At 48.5% G+C, this 17745-nt stretch overlaps 1 protein-coding gene across 5 annotated transcripts in view; it reads right to left on the bottom strand.

Moving 5' to 3' along the window:
• Positions 1-17745, bottom strand: part of Tenm4 (teneurin transmembrane protein 4) — a 362508-nt gene that overhangs the window by 93290 nt on the left and 251473 nt on the right. For 2 of the 5 annotated variants that reach the window (XM_038313737.1, XM_038313739.1), the window contains exons 13-14: positions 13881-14066; positions 5897-5923 (exon numbers count right to left, since the gene is read on the bottom strand). In XM_038313737.1, the coding sequence (XP_038169665.1) occupies positions 5897-5923; positions 13881-14066 (213 nt within the window). Of the gene's footprint in view, positions 1-5896; positions 5924-13853; positions 14067-17745 lie in introns of all 5 variants that reach the window. The other 3 variants (XM_038313735.1, XM_038313738.1, XM_038313740.1) reach the window with 2 other exon arrangements.

The following is a 17745-nucleotide window of genomic DNA, read 5'->3' as shown; positions in this document are numbered from 1 at the left end:
ACTGTAGTCCCAAAGCAGGCGCAGGCTATCCGTGACTCATGAGCACAACGTGTTATAATAAACTTGATTAACAAAAATCTGTGACGAGGTGGACTTGGTCTGCGGGCTGTGTGTTTCTGGTAGAGGCCTCAGGACAGCGAGGACAATGACAGCTGCCATGTACTCGGGGTCTGCCATGGCTGGCCCCTGGGCTAGGTGCTTTGCACAGATTATTCCTCAAAGGGGAGACTTTTGGGGGCTGGAGAAATGGCCACTTGCTGTGTAGATGTGAGGTCCTGAGTTTGGATCCCTAGAATCCACATGGAGCCAGATACGGTAATCTCATTGTATCTACTTAGAGCTGGGCAGTTGAGACAGGAGAATCTCCAGGTTCTCAAGGGCCAGCTAGCTTGGTGATACCATGATGAACAAGAGACTCTGCTCCAAATAAGATGGATGGTGAGAACCAACACCCGAGGCTATCCTCCAGCCTCTGCAAGCATGCTGTAGCTTGCATGCACCCACATTCATACACAAAACCTGGCTGTGTGTGTGTATGAGAGAACACCACACTTTTAAAAAATAATTTTCCAGCCGGGCGGTGGTGGCACAAGCCTTTAATCCCAGCACTCGGGAGGCAGAGGCAGGCGGATCTCTGTGAGTTCGAGACCAGCCTGGTCTACAAGAGCTAGTTCCAGGACAGGCTCCAAAGCCACAGAGAAACCCTGTCTCGAAAAACCAAACAAAAAAAAATTAAAAAAATAATTTTCCAGATTTTTCAGAGAGGTTCCAATTTCACACCATTAGTCTCAAGTTTTTAATTGAAAAACAAATATGTTTTGTAGTTATGGGGACTCTGTGTAGCTTTGGATCCTGTCCTAGAACTTGCTCTGTAGACCAGGCTGGCCCCGAACTCACAGAGATTCGCCTGCCATTGCCTCCTGAGTGCTGGGTTTAAAAGCATGTGCCACCATGGCCTGGCATCAGCTCAGATCTTAGCACGGTCATTGGACTTTCTGTTCATGGGAAGATTATCACATTAACTCTGAACTACAGTTTTCATATCTGTAGATATGAAAGAGGCACCGAGAAGATTAAATGACATGGTTTATGCCGGTTACTGAGCCCAGTAAGCATGGGAGCTGACTGTACAGGGGCATTTACTATATAAGGACCATTAATACTGGATTGGATTTTAGCTTTGTGTAGCTTTACTAAGAGCTGCACTCGCTGGAAAGTAACCCTCTGCTGCTCAAACTGTGCCACTGTTTAGGTCTCACAAATACTAACGTCTCTGAAGTGAAGGGGCACCCTAGGGACGTAGCTGTGGGGTCACCATGCCACAAAATTGGCATCGGTGTAACACGGGCAGTGTCATGAGTCCCAGCCTATCCTATTATCACCTCAAACGTCCATAGCTGGCTGTCCTTCTGGTGACAGTCACTCTGGTTATTGGTTAATTTCACAATAGTTCAATGGTCTCACTCCCTCTGTTAGAATACAGACTCCATAAAGGCATCAGGGCTTCCCCTGGCGCCTTCACACAGCAGGCACTCACCATGCACCTGCTCAAATGAACCAACAGATCAGAGAGGAATGGGTTCTGCTTCTTCCCGCTGACTGGTGAGGGTTGAGAAAGCTACCTCCCCTGTCTTGGTCTCGGTTTCCTGATGTATAACATGAATAATCCATAGGTACTTCTAGCAAAACTGACCAATGAAGAAGGACAGAATATCAGATTCAATCAATCGATTCATAAGCTCAACACGTTTTATGCATCACCTACTGGATGCCAGACTGCATGTTAATTGATGGGTGGAGGGAGATATCTTTTGCCTGCATTTTCTATACTGTGTTTCTACACCTATGTCATTGGAAGGATTTAAACTTAAATTTATTTATTTATTTTGAAATGGTTTTACTATGTGGCCCGGGCTGGCCTTGAACTTGTGATCCTCCTCCTAACTCAGCCTTCAAAGCCCTTAGATAACAAATTTGTGCCACTCATATCTGTTTGGGGATTAAGACCTTAAACACTCATTCTCATAGGGAACTCTGTGAGGGACTGGTCGCGAGGGGTCTCTGAAGAGAAGCTTCAGGGGCTGGGTGTGGGGATCAGTGGGTAGACTGTGTGTGTGTGCGTGTGTGTGTGTGTGTGTGTGTGTAAAATCTGGGTGTGGTGGCGCACAGCTGGAGTCCCGGCTCCGGGGAGGTGGAGGCAGGAGATACAGAAGCCCAGTCATCTTCAGCTATGCAGAGTTTCAGGTCAGCCAGGGCTAACGACCCTGACACAAACAATTCCAACAACCATGACAACCGACCAAAGACGACGCAGAGTCTGTTGTCCAGTGAGTTCAGCAAACACTTCGGCCTTAGCCACACTTCATGTTAGCACCTCACTGAAGAAAGCCCCTTGCTTGTTTCCAGAGCACTTTTTGTTTTGGACCTGGAACTCTTTCCCCCACATACTTGCTGTGATAGTCTTGTCTGGGGCACCCCTCTTGGGTTCCTGTGAATTCCTCCGGTTGCCTACTGCACACACTTAGTGCTACTCAGAGGCACCCAGGGGAGGGGAACACTTAATATGGGGCCACTTTATCCACTCTCGGTTTCTTCAGACGACCCAAGTTCCACCCTGAGGACCTACGCAGTACGTTGGCATCAGAACAGCCTCAGGGTACTTGTGAGTGAAGTAGGTCCACTTGTTTCTGGCACCCATCACCCCCGCCCCCCACCCCATTAGCTAGCATGGGGAGGCCTCCTCTGGGGTGACTTGCTGACTTTCTTAAAGCAATGTGCCCATCCTTCCCCATGGGAGAAGCTTGTTAATTCCACAAACCCTGAAACTCATCAATAATTCAGAGAGCCCGTGTGACATTAACAGTCCCCTATGGAAGGGCTCACACCAGGCATTTGCTGGAGCCAAAATAATGTAGTCTGGAGATTTAGAGGAGGGCTCAGCTTTTCAAAAGAAACGATGCCCTTTAAATGACAAGGGACCACTTCGTCTCAATATCACCTCTGCAGCTGCCCAGCATCAGGCGTGGCCAGGGACCTTTCAGAATCTCTCGGAGTAGCAAGCGGGATGCCTCCCGCCCAGCGCATGCCCTTCCCAGCGCATGCCCTTCCCAGCGCATGCCCTTCCCAGCGCATGCCCTTCTAACTGCGTTTTGTCCTTTGCACCGTTCATCTCCGCGCCCACCTCCCTGCACAAGATCGACATCTTTTCTCACCTCAATGACAGCATTAATGTAACTGACCTCCTTGCTCCTCATGTTCTCCCCCAACTCCTTTTCCACAGAACAGACTAATGGGAGCCCCCTAAATCACAAATGTCTGCTGCCCTCTTTTTTTTAAAAAAAAAAACTTTCCATAGCTCTCTTAAACCCCATGTCAAATTCCACAATCTGCAAGCCACCAGCAGGGCTCTCATCACACTGGTTGGGATTATTTGCTTCTGAGTCTTCTCTGAGAGACTATAGACCCCCTGCAGAGAGGGCCATTGCCACTGTATGGCATCCACATTTCCTGGCAGCTTATGAGACTAGATGAGAGACTATTATTTACGCTCTACCAACGCAAGTGGGAAGAGAACAGAAATGGGCTTTGAGCTACCTCCCCACCCAACCGCTCTGCTTTGACAAATCTCAAGCAGGCCGGTGCAGATCTCCGAACCGGGTTTGAGAATCAGTGCCCATTACACTACTAGGGCACTGGCCATGTGGGGTTTGCTACATGCCCAGATTTTACCAAGAAGTGTTTGTCTTTTAAAGGAAGTTCTGGTTCACTGACCTCAGCCCAATAAAGGTCTAATGGTGGAATTTTCTGAACTACAGATCAGAGCTTGAGGAAGATGTAAACTACTTCCCAGGGAGGATACAGTTGGCGTATGTGATTTGGACGTAAAATATTGGGAATTATGAGACATTCTTGGTGACTTATGATGACAGAATATAAAATGTTGGAAATCTGGATATGACCAGAAAGTCCAAAGTTCTGGCTTCATGACTTCCCAGACGTGTAACTTGGGTGAATCACAAAAACTCGCTCAACTTCAGCTTCCATTTTCACCCAAATGGGCAGCATTAAATCTGCTTCATTTGAAAAAAAATTAAAAGGATTCAAGACTCATGGGTGCAAAGGACTCCATACGGTAGGGAGCGGTCCACTGAGTAATGATTCCGTTATGAATTTAGTCTACACTCTGATGGTGACTGCATTGAACGCTTGTCCCAGGAGAACACTGAGATATGTCTATTTCCTGCTGGCATGATTTTGTTCTCAGCAAAGGCCAGCATATTAAAGTCAACAAACCTTGCTTCCTATCCATTTGGTTGGGTCCTAGTAATACATTTGCTGCAGGGGCAAGGCTGACCCAGCTGAAAAGCATTTAGTCTGTTATTGGTCCCTGTTGTTGGGATGTGAACTGTCCCCATAGGCTCACATTTGAACACATGCTTCCCAGCTGCTTGGGAAAGCGGCAGAACCTTTTGGAGGTGGAACCTTATTGGAGGGAAGAGGACCACTGGGGGTGGACTTTGAGGCTTGTGGAGTGAACTGTACTTCCTGTCTTCTCTCTACTTCCTGACTGCTGAGGAAACGGGGCTGGCAGGCTCATGTTCCTGCTGCCACACTTTCCACCATGACGGACAATATCCCCCTCAGACTGTCAGCTAAAATAAACGCTTTCTCTTTAGGTGGCTTCTTCTCAGGCATTCGGTCATAGCAACAATAAGAGTAGTAACACAGTTCCCCACACCTTTTCCTGAATTTTTTTAAAGTTGCTGGTCTTTCTTACAAACAGCAAATTTACCCTTTTCTATTACAATTTTGGATTTTAATCTCGCTCTCTGAGTCCTTCAAGTCAAGAGAAAGAATAAGGGCACGGTGACGGCATCATGCCACTTGAATCTACTGAGTGACATCCCCACCGGGGTCCTGGTGCTTGGTGATCACTGCTTCATGCCACCCTCGCGCTGCCCTCGTGGGGCAGAACTTCCAGCCTGCTCATCTTATAGATGAATATGTGACACGGAAGTCACCTGCCCCCTGGTCACTCTGGCTGTGGAGTGTGGGAGCTGGGATTCAGCTGATTACAGAATACAAGTCCTTAACCAATGGACACAGGCATTGTGTTTAGACCCAAGGATTAAAAGCTATGACGTCATGCTTCTCCTTAGGAAGTGCTGGGTTCTTTTCAAAGTTTCAACCTGAGCCTTATTATTACGGCTCTGAGGTCTTTGCGGAGAATTAGACATCACCTAAGCCACATCAATGTTTTGACAATTACAAATCACGCTGCCATTAGGGGATCCTCTTGGAAGAACAAACTTACCAAAGCCAGGCCTTCTCTGTAAAGCAAAACAGACAGCGAGCAATAGGCCACCCTCTCCCCAGACTGCCGTCTATTTCTCGTTCCCAGAGCCTGGCATGTGGACCTAGCACACAGTGGGTGCGCCCCGTGTGGCTGCTGGGTGAAGGAACACAGCACTAACAGGATGCGGTCCTCGAGATTGCTTTCTCTTGCTCCTGAGCCTCTTCCTTTCCCAGGCCACCCAGGCTGGTCCCTAGTGTCTGAATTCTGATGGGCCAGAGGCCGTAAGGAATGGGTGGGGTGACATGAGATGGGGTGGGAAGGTCTGGGGGTGGGGTGCAGGGGTGATGGAAGGGTCGCAACACAATGGTAATGTCACAGACAGCTCCACGTGACTCGGGCAAAGCACAACATTCTCCATCTGTTCACCGCTCCGTGACCCCCCCAAACCCACCCTCCTACTGTGACAAAGCTGGGGAGGAGGCAGCACGTAGACACTGTCATGCCAATGGTGTGTTATATACATATTTATATGCACATGACTTTTACGCTCACACACAAACACAGACACAAAGACAACAGGAAAATAGAGGAAGACCATACCTTTAACTACCCTATCCAGATAGTGAGCTTGGGAGATAAAAGACAGGACATTTAAGGTAGGACCAAGGAAGTGTAATACGGCCTGCCGTGTAACCATGCTAAGTGTTAAGGAGACACCAGGGAAGGGTGGGGAGTCAGGGTGGTGCCCAATGTTTGGGACAGGCCACTGTCATGGTGGGGGGAAAAGAAAACAAAGATGAAAAACCAAAGACAAAATGACATGGGATAGAAGGACGGAGAGCAGGCACATTCTCCATGAAGAGCCCAAAGGAATGGTCAACTCATTCTGGGATCCAGGCATTTGGAAATGTGATCGTAAAAGCAGAAGACATATGGAGAAGGACAACGGAAGAAACGAGTCTGGGAAGCTGCACGAGTGGCCACAGTCCTGCCTTGTCAGGTTCATTAACGGTCACGGGAAACTACAGCTAACCCCTTGGGCTACCCAGAGCCATGGCCGACCTCCCTCAAGGGGAAGCAGCTATACTGACAAATTATTTGGGCAGACAAAGTCCCGAGAAATTAGAGGTTGGAGATCTGTAAATTTTGCCTAATTTCTGTTATACACCCGGGTTCTAGGTTGAGACTTTGGCTGAAAAACATTGCTAGCTCATCTGTTTGGCATTTGAAAATTATCCAGGAACACGCATGTCTACACAGACTCGAATGCAGAATGTGGGGTATGCCAAGTAAGACGTACCCCTACTTTGTGCATCTTACGAAGGATGTGAGGCGCAGATCGATGGATGTCACTGTGGAAAGTGGGAAAGGCAAGGGAAATCTGGCCATGTCTTATCAATAGACAATGATGGATGCTTGGCTTTTCCAATGGAGGGATTATTTGAATTATATGACACTCTAAGGTCTTGCCTACTTGTAAGGATATCTGCCAAACATTGCTCTGATTTCTAAACCCAATGTGTACACGTGGTATGTGTCTGGATACCCAGGACTAATCTCTTCAGTTCCTGCCTACAGTACATATTCTACACTCCTCGTCGGGGTGTGGAAGAGGTTTACTTTTCTGGTTTCTCTACACCTCTTTTTTCTGGGTTCTCATACAGGCCAGGCAGAAGGCACAGTCTTTTAAAGCAACCAATGAATGCCTTCAGGTAGGCTGTACCCCATCCTCAGCTTGATTTCATGTGTGACTCAAAAGTCCCTGAGACAGGACTGAACTATAATAATGGAGTGGCTTTATCTGGAAGCCAAATGATTGTATAAACTGTAAGACTGTTTTTTCCTCACTTCATAAAAAAGGTAGACAGGTACCATTGCTATTGTTATCTCTCTATCTACCAACCTACCTACCTTCCTACCCATCTATTCTCTATCTATCTATCTATCTATCTATCTATCTATCTATCCATCCATCATCTATCTATCTATCTATCCATCCATCATCTATCTATTTATCTATCTGTCTATCTATCTATCTATCTATCTATCTATCTATCTATCTATCTATCATCTATCTGTTTGCATCACAATACTGGTAGATGAGAGACTCTGTTCTTAGTTCATGTATCACTGTAGTAATTATTATGATGATATATGCATCAGGAAGCCACATAGCCAAGTGGAAAATTGGGAGCAGGTGATTTAACAGGGCCCGCAAGCATCCCTTTATCCACGGAGGTGCTGTGGGCTCTGTGCAGGAGGACATAAGGGGGTACTATGAAGGGGAATGGCTTTTAAGCAGGAGTGAATACACGGAGCCATGGGATGGCAAACATAGGGACCACCCAAATGAAAAAAAGAAAAGAAACACGGGGAAAGCCCATCTCAAAAACTGCCAGGAGGTCTCTGGCCGAGAGGAGAACTTCACTCGTTCTTGGATCGTCTGTTTCTTTAGTTGTCTAATAGTTTACTCATTTCAGTTTGCAAGGCGGTCTAAGATCTTGTAGCCATCGCCTTGTGTGGTGCCCTGGAGCTTCGCCATCGGAGAGCAATGCATAGAAAGTCCCGGCCCTGGTGGATTTCTTCGCTTTCAGACACGCAGAGCTCCTGTGGAGGATCCTGCCTGGTTCAACGTTCTTCTAACTCCTCTAGCCTCAGTGGCACAGGACATGTGCACGAGCTGTGACTTCCCTCCCAAGGGTTTGGGTAGATGGGTCCCCCTCACTGGGATCCACATGACCACCTCGCTGTGCAGCTCAGGCTTTGAGGGAGTTTTCTGAACAGAAAACCTTCTTGATTGTCTCCAGACTCAACCGTGGCTCCCGAAGGTGAGGTATACTCCACGGGATAATCTCCTGAAAGCCAGGGCTGACTTCAGAGGGCTCTCTCTTCAGTGGGGGTTTTCGGGAAGAAAGAATGGACCTTCAAAATTTCAAACCCCGAGTCTACGCTACGGTGACACCAGAGATCACACAGTGACACCAGAGATCACACCGACTAAAAAGGCTGGGAACACCAGTCATGGCCAAGTCCAAGAGTTCTCTGGAAAGGGAACAAAACTTCCTCATCTCAGGCTGTAGAAAAAGGAAGCGACATCTGGGGTTTTGAAGTCCCATGCCATTTTCTTAAACAAAGGAGAAGCCCACACTGTTACTGACTGGACATCTTGACAGGAATGTTCTAAAGTGCCACCATCTTGAGATCCACGACGTGAAGGTATTTTGAGAAGATGGTGGCCTGCCATAGTTTGTGGTTCGGAAGGTGGGTTCAGGTGTTCGTGAGATCTCTGCGTCGTTCAACTCAGGGCTCCAAGATGAAGGTGCTGTGGTAGCAGCATCTTCCCCCACAGGCTGCAGGTATTTCCTTTATTTCCTTGTTGCACAGGTGTTCTTGGGCTCTTCCTATCTCCTTGTCACTGAGAAGACGGAGAAACCGGCAGTAGCACAGAGTCATTTCCAGTAAGTTCGGGGGTGGGGGAGTGGTTTTATGTCTCTTTGGTATTCCTGGAACCACTGGTGTGAACATGCAGGCTTGTTTCTAAGGGTTTTCCATCATAGTAGCTCCCAGGAGCACTGGGGCCTCTATCAAGGCCTCAAACATGGTGAGAGGCTTCCCCTTCTCACTCCCCAAGAATCTGGGGTTCACAATTAACCCTTGCATCACTGGCTCATATGACAGATGAAGTAGAGATCATACAGCAGGTGCTGGAGTGGAGGTTATCGTCACATGAATGTCTTTCTGGCAGATACCAACTACCAACGTGATGTTCTTACTGAGACCCAACAGGTCCTTGTTCTTCTTCTTGAATGCAGAACTGGCAGATGAGGGGTCAGTGGTTCCTACCCTGAAATGACCCCACAAATCTCCTTTCTTTTCTTCTGGTTTCCCACCCTTCTCACAGGTACACATCTCCAGGAGACGCCAGCAGTCAGATTCAGACTCTGACAGCCCCAGGGGGATCGCTGTGTTCTCTCTCTCTCTCTCTCTCTCTCTCTCTCTCTCTCTCTCTCTCTCTCTCTCTCTCCCCCCTCTTTCCTGTGGGCTCTCAGGCCCTGTTGTGAGAGATAGCTTTTGTAATGAACAGCATAGGGTCATCACCCGGGTGCTGACACCTCCTGAGCGGCTCTGAGCTCTTGTGGAAGGACAAATCTGATTACGAGGTGAAACCGGAGCACTCCCATTCGAAAGTGGACAAGGTACTCTAGAAGATTCTGCGGCTTTCTTGAAAATTCCCCTTCATCATGGAGTCTGGTTTTGCTCACTCAGGTGATTGTGTCACCCGAGTGTTATTTTGGTCTTTCCTCCCAGAAGAGGCTTTTGTTTAAGAATCGGGATTTATGTGATTGGACGGCTCTCCCGAAGTTCAAGTAAATAATTCTGAATGTCTGGCATCTCCTGTCATCACAGCTTTGGGGTCAAGGTTGGATTTTATAAGTGAAATCAGAAGCTGGCATTTCCCACACGTGTTCTGAGGTTTCATAGATGAGGGGGCGCCGAGGTAAATAAAATAATCACCGTAGAATTGATCCAAAATGTATGTGTTTTCAAAGACAGGGGGGGAAAAATTAAACACCTTAAATTTAACAATGATTTTCAACTTTTCTTAAGAAACTGGAGGTCAAGTCTTGGACTGGCGGGACCCATAACATTCCTGGAACAGACATCTGAAAGCGCACTTCTGATGACTGTGTATGAAACATACACTTGAGGAACAGAGCCAAGTCAATCCATCTTACCTTAGCTTCTAGACTAGGAACCGTAGCTCCATATATGCAAATGACCCCCACATATGCAAATGAAGGCATTCGTATTGAGGGAGCAAAACAAAATTGAAGAATCCCGTTTTCTTTGGTGGGGGGCAGTTTCAGGTGGACTACTTCTCCGGTGATGGGAGGTGGAGGAGAGGGCTGGAATTCCATCATCGCCAGTGACATCATCCAGCTGCTCACTCTGTGACGCGTTGAGAGAGAAACTGTCCCAGGCAATCATGTGGTTTTCCTGTGGCAATTTCACCAGAGACATATCCACTACGTGCTGAGAGAGGGTGATTCCTCACCTAAGGCATGGGACGGGGAGGGGCCCCGTGGGGCGCATTCTCACAAGAGTAAAAACAATACGGTCATTAAAGAAGATGCCATTGACAGTGTTTTCTCTTATTTGGAAAACCAACCTCTTTGGAGATAAAACAAGCAGCTTCCTTGAAAGATCCGGGGAGGGTGAGGGGGGGAACCAAATCCGTAAAGGAAGATGTGTGATGTCTACTGTAACAATCTGCTCTGGGAAGTGTCCCTGAGGGACAACGCTTCTTCTGCTGGGGACTTGGCTTAAAGAGCCCAGAGTTTCCTCCGTCTTTATGCACTTCCTTCCTGCTGTATGGTAAACATGTCACTCCTTCCTGTTTGCGGAGGGTAGCGATGTTTAGATAAACAGACCCTGAGTCTGATCCCTTCCACGGCAAGGAGGTCTCTGAATGGGCATCACGGGTACCAGCATCTGCTCTCGTTGGGAGAGAACTGGATTGCAGGGTAGGTTCTAGCTTCAGGATCGTGAGCGGCTCTGGTAACAGTGAACTGATGGCTTGGCATGTCTCTCACGTCAGCACCCTCTTTCCCACAGGTGATGCTCACAGGGATAAAGGGGGGATTTCTCCTTCCTACCACTTCAGCGAGGAGGGGGTTACTCATCATTGTCTAAGCTGAACCCCTAACCCCTTCTATCCTGCAAGGTTACTAATGTGTTCCTTCAGCATGAGGGTGCTGGGTTTCTCACAGGGATGCAGCTGGCCACAGCAGAGACCCAAAAAGAGAAGGGAGCCATGCAGGGAAATTACACGAGGACAAAGAAAACGCTCATCGCACAATGAGAGAATAGAATCCCGAGCCCAAGTCCTTTCATCTGAGCCACTGTGACTCGCCCTTGACCTCCTCTGTGTACTGTGGCATTTTTCCTTTTTTTGATATTTATGACTGTCAACCTTCCTCTTTGGCTATGCATATTTACCTTGACGTATTTCTTATCTAAAAGGAAAAACCATCTGCAATCCAAGAAGAAGCAGTTCTTAAAGGGAAACAATGGGGCAAGCAGGGGAGGTGGAAAGGATGGTAGAGCTTCTTGGCACCAAAGTAAATGGGATTTTCTTAAAGCTGGTCTGATGAATAGCTACGGCAGGTGTGGTTCAGCCTGCCCACAAATCCTGACACCAATCCTCTGCAGCAAGACCAAGGGAGGATTTCCCTCCTTGCTGTCATTTGGCATGGGCGGGAGGTCTTGTTTTATAAAGGGCAGTTACCTCTTGGAATTTGGGAAAGCAAACTCAGAACTCCATAAGCAAGAGATGGAAAATGTGTTCTCTGTGAGTTTCTAAAATGTGTGTGTGAGCAGGGTGTGGTGGTGCACATTTTTAATCCCAGTACTCAGGAGGCAGAGGCAAGTGGATCGCTGGAATTTTGGGAGCCAGCCTGGTCTACATAGTGAGTTTCAGGACAGCCAAGGCTACATAGTGAGACCTTATCTCAAAACAAAAACAAAAGTGGTGTGTGTGTGCGGTGTGTGTACGTGTACATGTATATCTACCTCAAAAACCCAAACAAATCAAAAACAAAAGCAAAAGTGTGTGTATGTGTGTGTCTATCTCAAAATAAAAATAAAAAACAAAAGTGTGTGTGTGTGTGTTCACGCCCACGCACAGCATGGAGGCCATAGAAGAATCTTAAGAACACCACCCACCTTATTTGAGATAGGGTCTCTTGTTGGCCTAGGGCTCACCAGTTAGGTTACACCGGTTAGCCACTGAGATCCTATTGCCTGCACCACTCCGTCGTGGGAATTATGAGCATCAGCCACCACACCTGGCTTCGACATGGATTCTGGGGTTTGAACTCAGGCCCTAACGCTGGCAAGGCAAGCAGCTTACTAACTGAGCCATTCTCTGGAACCCGATTCTTTCTTTAAATGGGAATGAACTTCCAGGTTAAGAGGCTGAAAGTTTAGGCTGTCCTCGGAGTAAAGGAGAGAGGAAAGCAGAGGCTCTCAGACGACCAGGCTCACTAAGAATTCTGAGACAGACCTGAGATAGGATAACCTTACAGAAGTTGTCAAGAAGCACATAATGAGACGGGATGGCACAGTCTGCTGTGCGGAAGAGAAAGCTGTGTCACCTATATGAAAGGATCTATGAGGAGCATGGGATGAGGCAAAGTCAGGGGGGACTCTGAGCCTGACTGGTCAAACAGGGCCCCGCCTCTAGCCAGGGCCTGAGCTGGATGCCCGGTGGACACCTGGGAACCAGCTGCAAAGGACCGTAGGGCGAACAGCTGGAAGGGGAGAAATCAAGCTTCTAATTCTTGTTTTCAAAGGTTAAACGCCCTTTACTTCCAGGTCCCGGAGAAAGAGAAAATAATCCATAACTCTTCGCACTGTTAGAAGTGTAAAATAATGCAGTTAGAGCCTTGGGCACAGTGCTTGGCACATCATAAATACTCAAAAATTAGAAGCCATTATTGTTAATAAATAGAACATGTTCCATACCTGTTTATTAACTTGGGGATGTTGCAGGGGACCAAGGATATGAAGTAATGGCAAAACAGAAAGACTGGATACAAGGTAGCACCATTTGCTTAAAATTCCTTTGTCTCTCAAAAGTTAGGGCTTTTCTTGCCATTTCTATGAGACCCAAGGGGTAACTTTCTATACTGAGAGGCACCTGGAATCCTGCCTTATAAAAACCATGTGCTTACCATCTGATCACAAACCTTTTCTAAAAAAAAGTGAGGGGGGGGGAGGAAAGGGAAGAAGTTAAAATGCGTACACAAAGCAGTCGATCCAATAAAGAGCTTTTGGTGAGTGTTCATTCCAGGATAATAAACCAAGCGAAACGTCTGGCTGTGTTTAAAATCAACAAAGCCAGCAGGAAAGGCGGAGAGACGGGAAGAAGTGATCAGCTTGTTTTGAAAGCGGCCGACAGTGCTGCTTCAGCAGGGCCTGGTGCAGAGCAGCCCCCAGGGAGGAGAAAGGAGACAGATGCAGACAGGGTGGGAGCCTGGGGCAGGGGAAAGAGAAATGCAGATGTGGCCTACAGACCCTGGAGAAGAGTTTTTGCCGGGATTAGAGGCCTCTTCGGAGCCTTGGGCACGTCGAGGAGCCATGCAGCCATATGATGAAACTGCTAACGATGGCTTACATGTTGGGCGCCCCACCGTGTGCCAGCTTGTGCCAAGCTCTTTCCTTGCCTTTCTCTCCCCATCCCATAGGTGAGGAAATCGAGATTCAGCGGGGCAATGGCACTTGCCCATAGCCGCCACTTGACTCATCTCTGGGCAAAGAGCTCGGGAAGGGCTCAACAGCAAGACCTGCTAACCAGCTAGATGCCATGTGGGGAAGGCAACTGCGGCGGGGTGGGGGAGGGGGAAACGTGTGTGGAAAATGACAGATGGTGCGCTTAAACCCAGCTGATGTCTAGGAGAAGCCAGTCATAATGCCATCAGATGAAAGGACTTTTGGCCTCTAATCCGCATGCAGTGGAGGCCCAGGCTGGCCCCCAAGTGTCTTTCAGAGCAACCAGAATGCCCTGGGACCTTTGCCATACCGATGGTGCAGTGTTCGCCGTTCCAGCCGGGGCTGCATTCACACTTGCCATCCCTGCAGGTCCCATGTTCCGCGCAGCGAGGGTGGCAGGCCCGTTGGTCGCATGCGGCCCCCATCCAGCCATCCTCACAGCGGCAGGTGCCTCCTACGCAGACGCCGTGGCCACCGCAGTCAGCCGCACAGATCTCTGCGGGCGAGAGAGAGGGGCAAAGGGGCAGGGGTGGGAGGAGAGAGAACAAAAGCTTATTGAGCCAGTTGTTGCTGGGAACAGGGGTCACCCTTGGCCACCTAGTTAGGCTCTGTGAGCGGTGGGGATTCCAGAGGCTCAGCAGAGTAGTCTCCAGGGACAATGACCTCGAAGGAGCAGCCTTTGGCAGAGGCCTGCCAGCACTGGCTTCTTCGCCAGAATAGGGGGATTGTGTAGCTCTGCTCTGTTTGCTTTTCCCCTTTGCCAGTCTGCCCCTGCTTTTGTGCTGGCCACTTCCAAAGGGGACCGGCCTTCTGAACAGATGCGAGAAAAAGTCACATTTAATTAAAAACCAGCTATGGGTGAAAACCAAGTGGGGATGTGTCCCTGTCACCAAATGAAGCAGTGGTGGTGGCCTGGTGAGGACCCCATGAAGATTTTCTCTACAGCCTCTGCTCCTGTGCAGACAGAGAGGGAGGAAGGGAAGGAAGGGGAGAGAGGAGGGGTGGGGGTGGCTGGTTCACGCTTCTGTTTGTCCCAGATCTAGGTCTGTCCTGCGAAACTGGGTTTATTTTCTGTCCTTCGGCTTGATGCTCCCCACAGCTTCAGGCCCTGATGAAATGAGCTCTTCGGTCCAAAGTAAACAGCGGGGGAGGGGGACACTTCATGGTCAGAGAGGGGCTGCCTTGTCCTTCACAAAGGTTGCTCTGTGTGGGTGCAAAACACACAGGGTCTGATTCACAAGTCCCTGGGGCTCCAAGCCAGCAGCTGTCTCATGCTTACTGAAAAGCTCAGACCAAAAGGTTTCCAAACTGCAACTGCTTTTTAGGAAATTTCACACACAGACACACACCCCAGGTGATCTTCTCCAGGGCTCCGATGGAGGCCTAAACTTGATTGACTTGTGCCTCATGACCCAACAGTCTTCCCTGGTGTGTGAAAAGTCCAACAATTTTAAATTTCTTTGCAGCCGGGTTAAATGGCACCTGCGTCAAGCTGTCTCCACCCATGTCTCTCTTGCTAGAGGCACTGCTGCTCTAAGAAGTTGCTAATATTCTAGGTACTTTGACAAAAGGAAAGGAAAAGGGCTGGGTGGTGGCTCAGTGAGGGTTTGCTGCACCAACATAAGTATAACATCAGTTTGTAACCTCTGTACCCACAGAGAAGGTGGGCATGGCTACAAGTCCCTGCAGCCTCAGGGTCTCTCAGCCAGTCAGCCTGGTCCAGCAGGTGAGCTTCAGCTTTAGTGAGAGATGCTGTCCTCAGAGGAATACATAGGGTAGAGGGTGACAGAGCAGGGCACTCCCATGTGCACACACATACGTATACACATACACACATACACACATGTGCGCGCACACAAACACACATACACACACAAAGGAAAATAAAATTGGATTTCAGCGGTTCTGACTTTTTTTTTCCCCATCAATCTAGAATACAATAAACAAAGTGCTGGGAAATTTAAAAAGCACAATAAGGGTTGCTATTTACGTTTTGTTTCTACACAGCTATCTTGCCAAGCTGCCACCTCGGAATGGAGGTTGTGGCTAGATGCAGTATACTTGGCATCTCTCAGCTGTCCAGGGCCTGGGGAGCTACTGAAGAGGGGAGGAAGCAGTTGTAACAGGAGCCAGGCACCAGGATCGTGCCAGGCCCAGGAGCTTCTGTGCTGCAGATATGTAAGAAGGTCCCTTGGGTCCACCGAGCCACAGCTTGGTTTGCAGGGAGTGTGCGGTGCAGCTTTGCTACAAAACAGCCCTCTGCTCTTCTCCAGACCCTCGTGAGTGCTCATGGCAGAACACAGAGGGTCGAGGAACTCAAGATGGAGGTCAGGGCAGCTCACTTTCCCTAGGCATTCAGAGAGGCTTGTGAGATCCTTGCCTGCTTAGTCACTGGTCTAAAGGGACCTGGGTGTCACTTTGTTCCTGTCTCTTGGTGTCAGCTTCCTCATCTACTTCTGGGGGAACCTGAAGATGTCTAAAGTCCCGCTGGGCTCCAAGACATAGTCTGTGCTACAGTATCCTCCATGTTACACAATACAACCACAGTATAAGGCCTGGCCCAAGGTACTGGCTTCTCTTCTCACCTGTAATTTATCTGTGGCTAGCCGCTTGCTTCTCTCCACCCCAGACTACATTTTGGGGTGCTTCTCTGTGTTACAGCCAGATCTACAGCAGCCCTGGGGTTGGGCTCCACCCTCTGGTCACCTCTGTTCCTGAACATGATACTTGTTAAATAACAGACAGATCGAACCACGTGACAGGTTCCTGAGGGTGGAGCGTTCCTGTCTGTGCCAATCAGCCTGGCTTAATGTCCAGCAAGCCTGTCTGTCTGCATCTCTGGGGTCTGAAGATGGAACTGTGGCACTAGGTGTCCCACATCCAGCAGCTCTCCAGGGTGGTGCCCCCCTCAGACAACATCTTGGGCTTGCCCAAAGACAGAGAGCAACAAGTTTCAGGCCCTAGACCCCTGTGGGTCATGGGTTGGGTCACATCTCTGACACTTCCTTCTGTTTATACACACTTAAAGGTCAGTGACCTCCTGGAGACTTTGGGGGGCTGGTTGAGCACCCTGGGAGAGAAGAATAACCCGGCATTTGTTTGGGCTTCCCCAGCACTTTTTACAAGTGGCAGTTGATGGTGTGAAAGCCAACAGCAAATAGCGCTTCTGTCCTCGGAGGTGTGAATCAGGAGACTGGCAGCAGAAGGTGTGGGGTTTGAGGCAGCAGGGCACAGGGAGGCAGAAGGGCCAAGGGTAGAGAGCTAGGCTTTGCCCTGCACCTGCCTTCCGGCCTTAGCTAACAGGTGAGGTCATCCCTCATTCCTTGGTATAAAAGAAGACTGGTCCCCCAACCACTATCCTCTTAAATACAGAAATCCATAAGTGTTCAAGTTCCTTATAAAAAAAGAGCGTGGCACTTGCATTTAATGGACATATAACCTCCTCCACACTTTAAATCATCGCTAGACTGAGTTGTCATGGCCAAACAACTGCGTTTATAGTTGTTTGCTATACGCTTTAGGGAACAGATGCAAGAAAAAAAAATCTATACTCAGTATAGATGAAGCTTTTGTTTCCAGTCTACAGTGATCGAAACTCGAGAAGCTGAAGTTATGGACACAGACCGTGGGCAGTGCTGACTGCCAGGCTGGGGAGCTGCTCAGCTGCTCTGAGCATCCTTTCTTTCCTCTGTGTAACGGGAATACGGAGAGCCACACTGCAGAGGCGCCTTGGTACCTGATCTAGGTGTCAGGGAGTTCCTACTGATTTATGTCTACGGAGCCCTGAGCCCGAGCTGTGTCTAGTGCTGGAGACGCACAGGCCAGTGAGATTCAACCCCCGTCCCAAGACAGCACAGTCCACATAAGACACAAACTGATTCTAAACAGTCAATGTATGCATTCTAAATATATAAACATTCTAAATATATAAACATTCCAAATAGTTAATCTATGCATATAGTGTATGTACTTATCTATACACAGCCATTATTAATACCTATACCTTTTTGTTTAGTTACCATGGGTTAAAGCCATGGCTCTAAGGAGGAGGTGGACCTGGGACTTGCCCCTGGCTTTGTCACTTACGGACTGCATAAAATGCACTGCATTACACAACCCATTAAGCCTCACTTTGCATCTCTGTAAAATAGGGGTGATAACTTTTACTTCACTAC

Source organism: Arvicola amphibius, chromosome 12 (genome assembly GCF_903992535.2).
Source record: "Arvicola amphibius chromosome 12, mArvAmp1.2, whole genome shotgun sequence".
NCBI classification, from domain to species: Eukaryota; Metazoa; Chordata; class Mammalia; order Rodentia; family Cricetidae; genus Arvicola; species Arvicola amphibius.
Note: the sequence above shows the minus strand (reverse complement) of the source record. Positions and strands in the feature narration are given on the sequence as shown.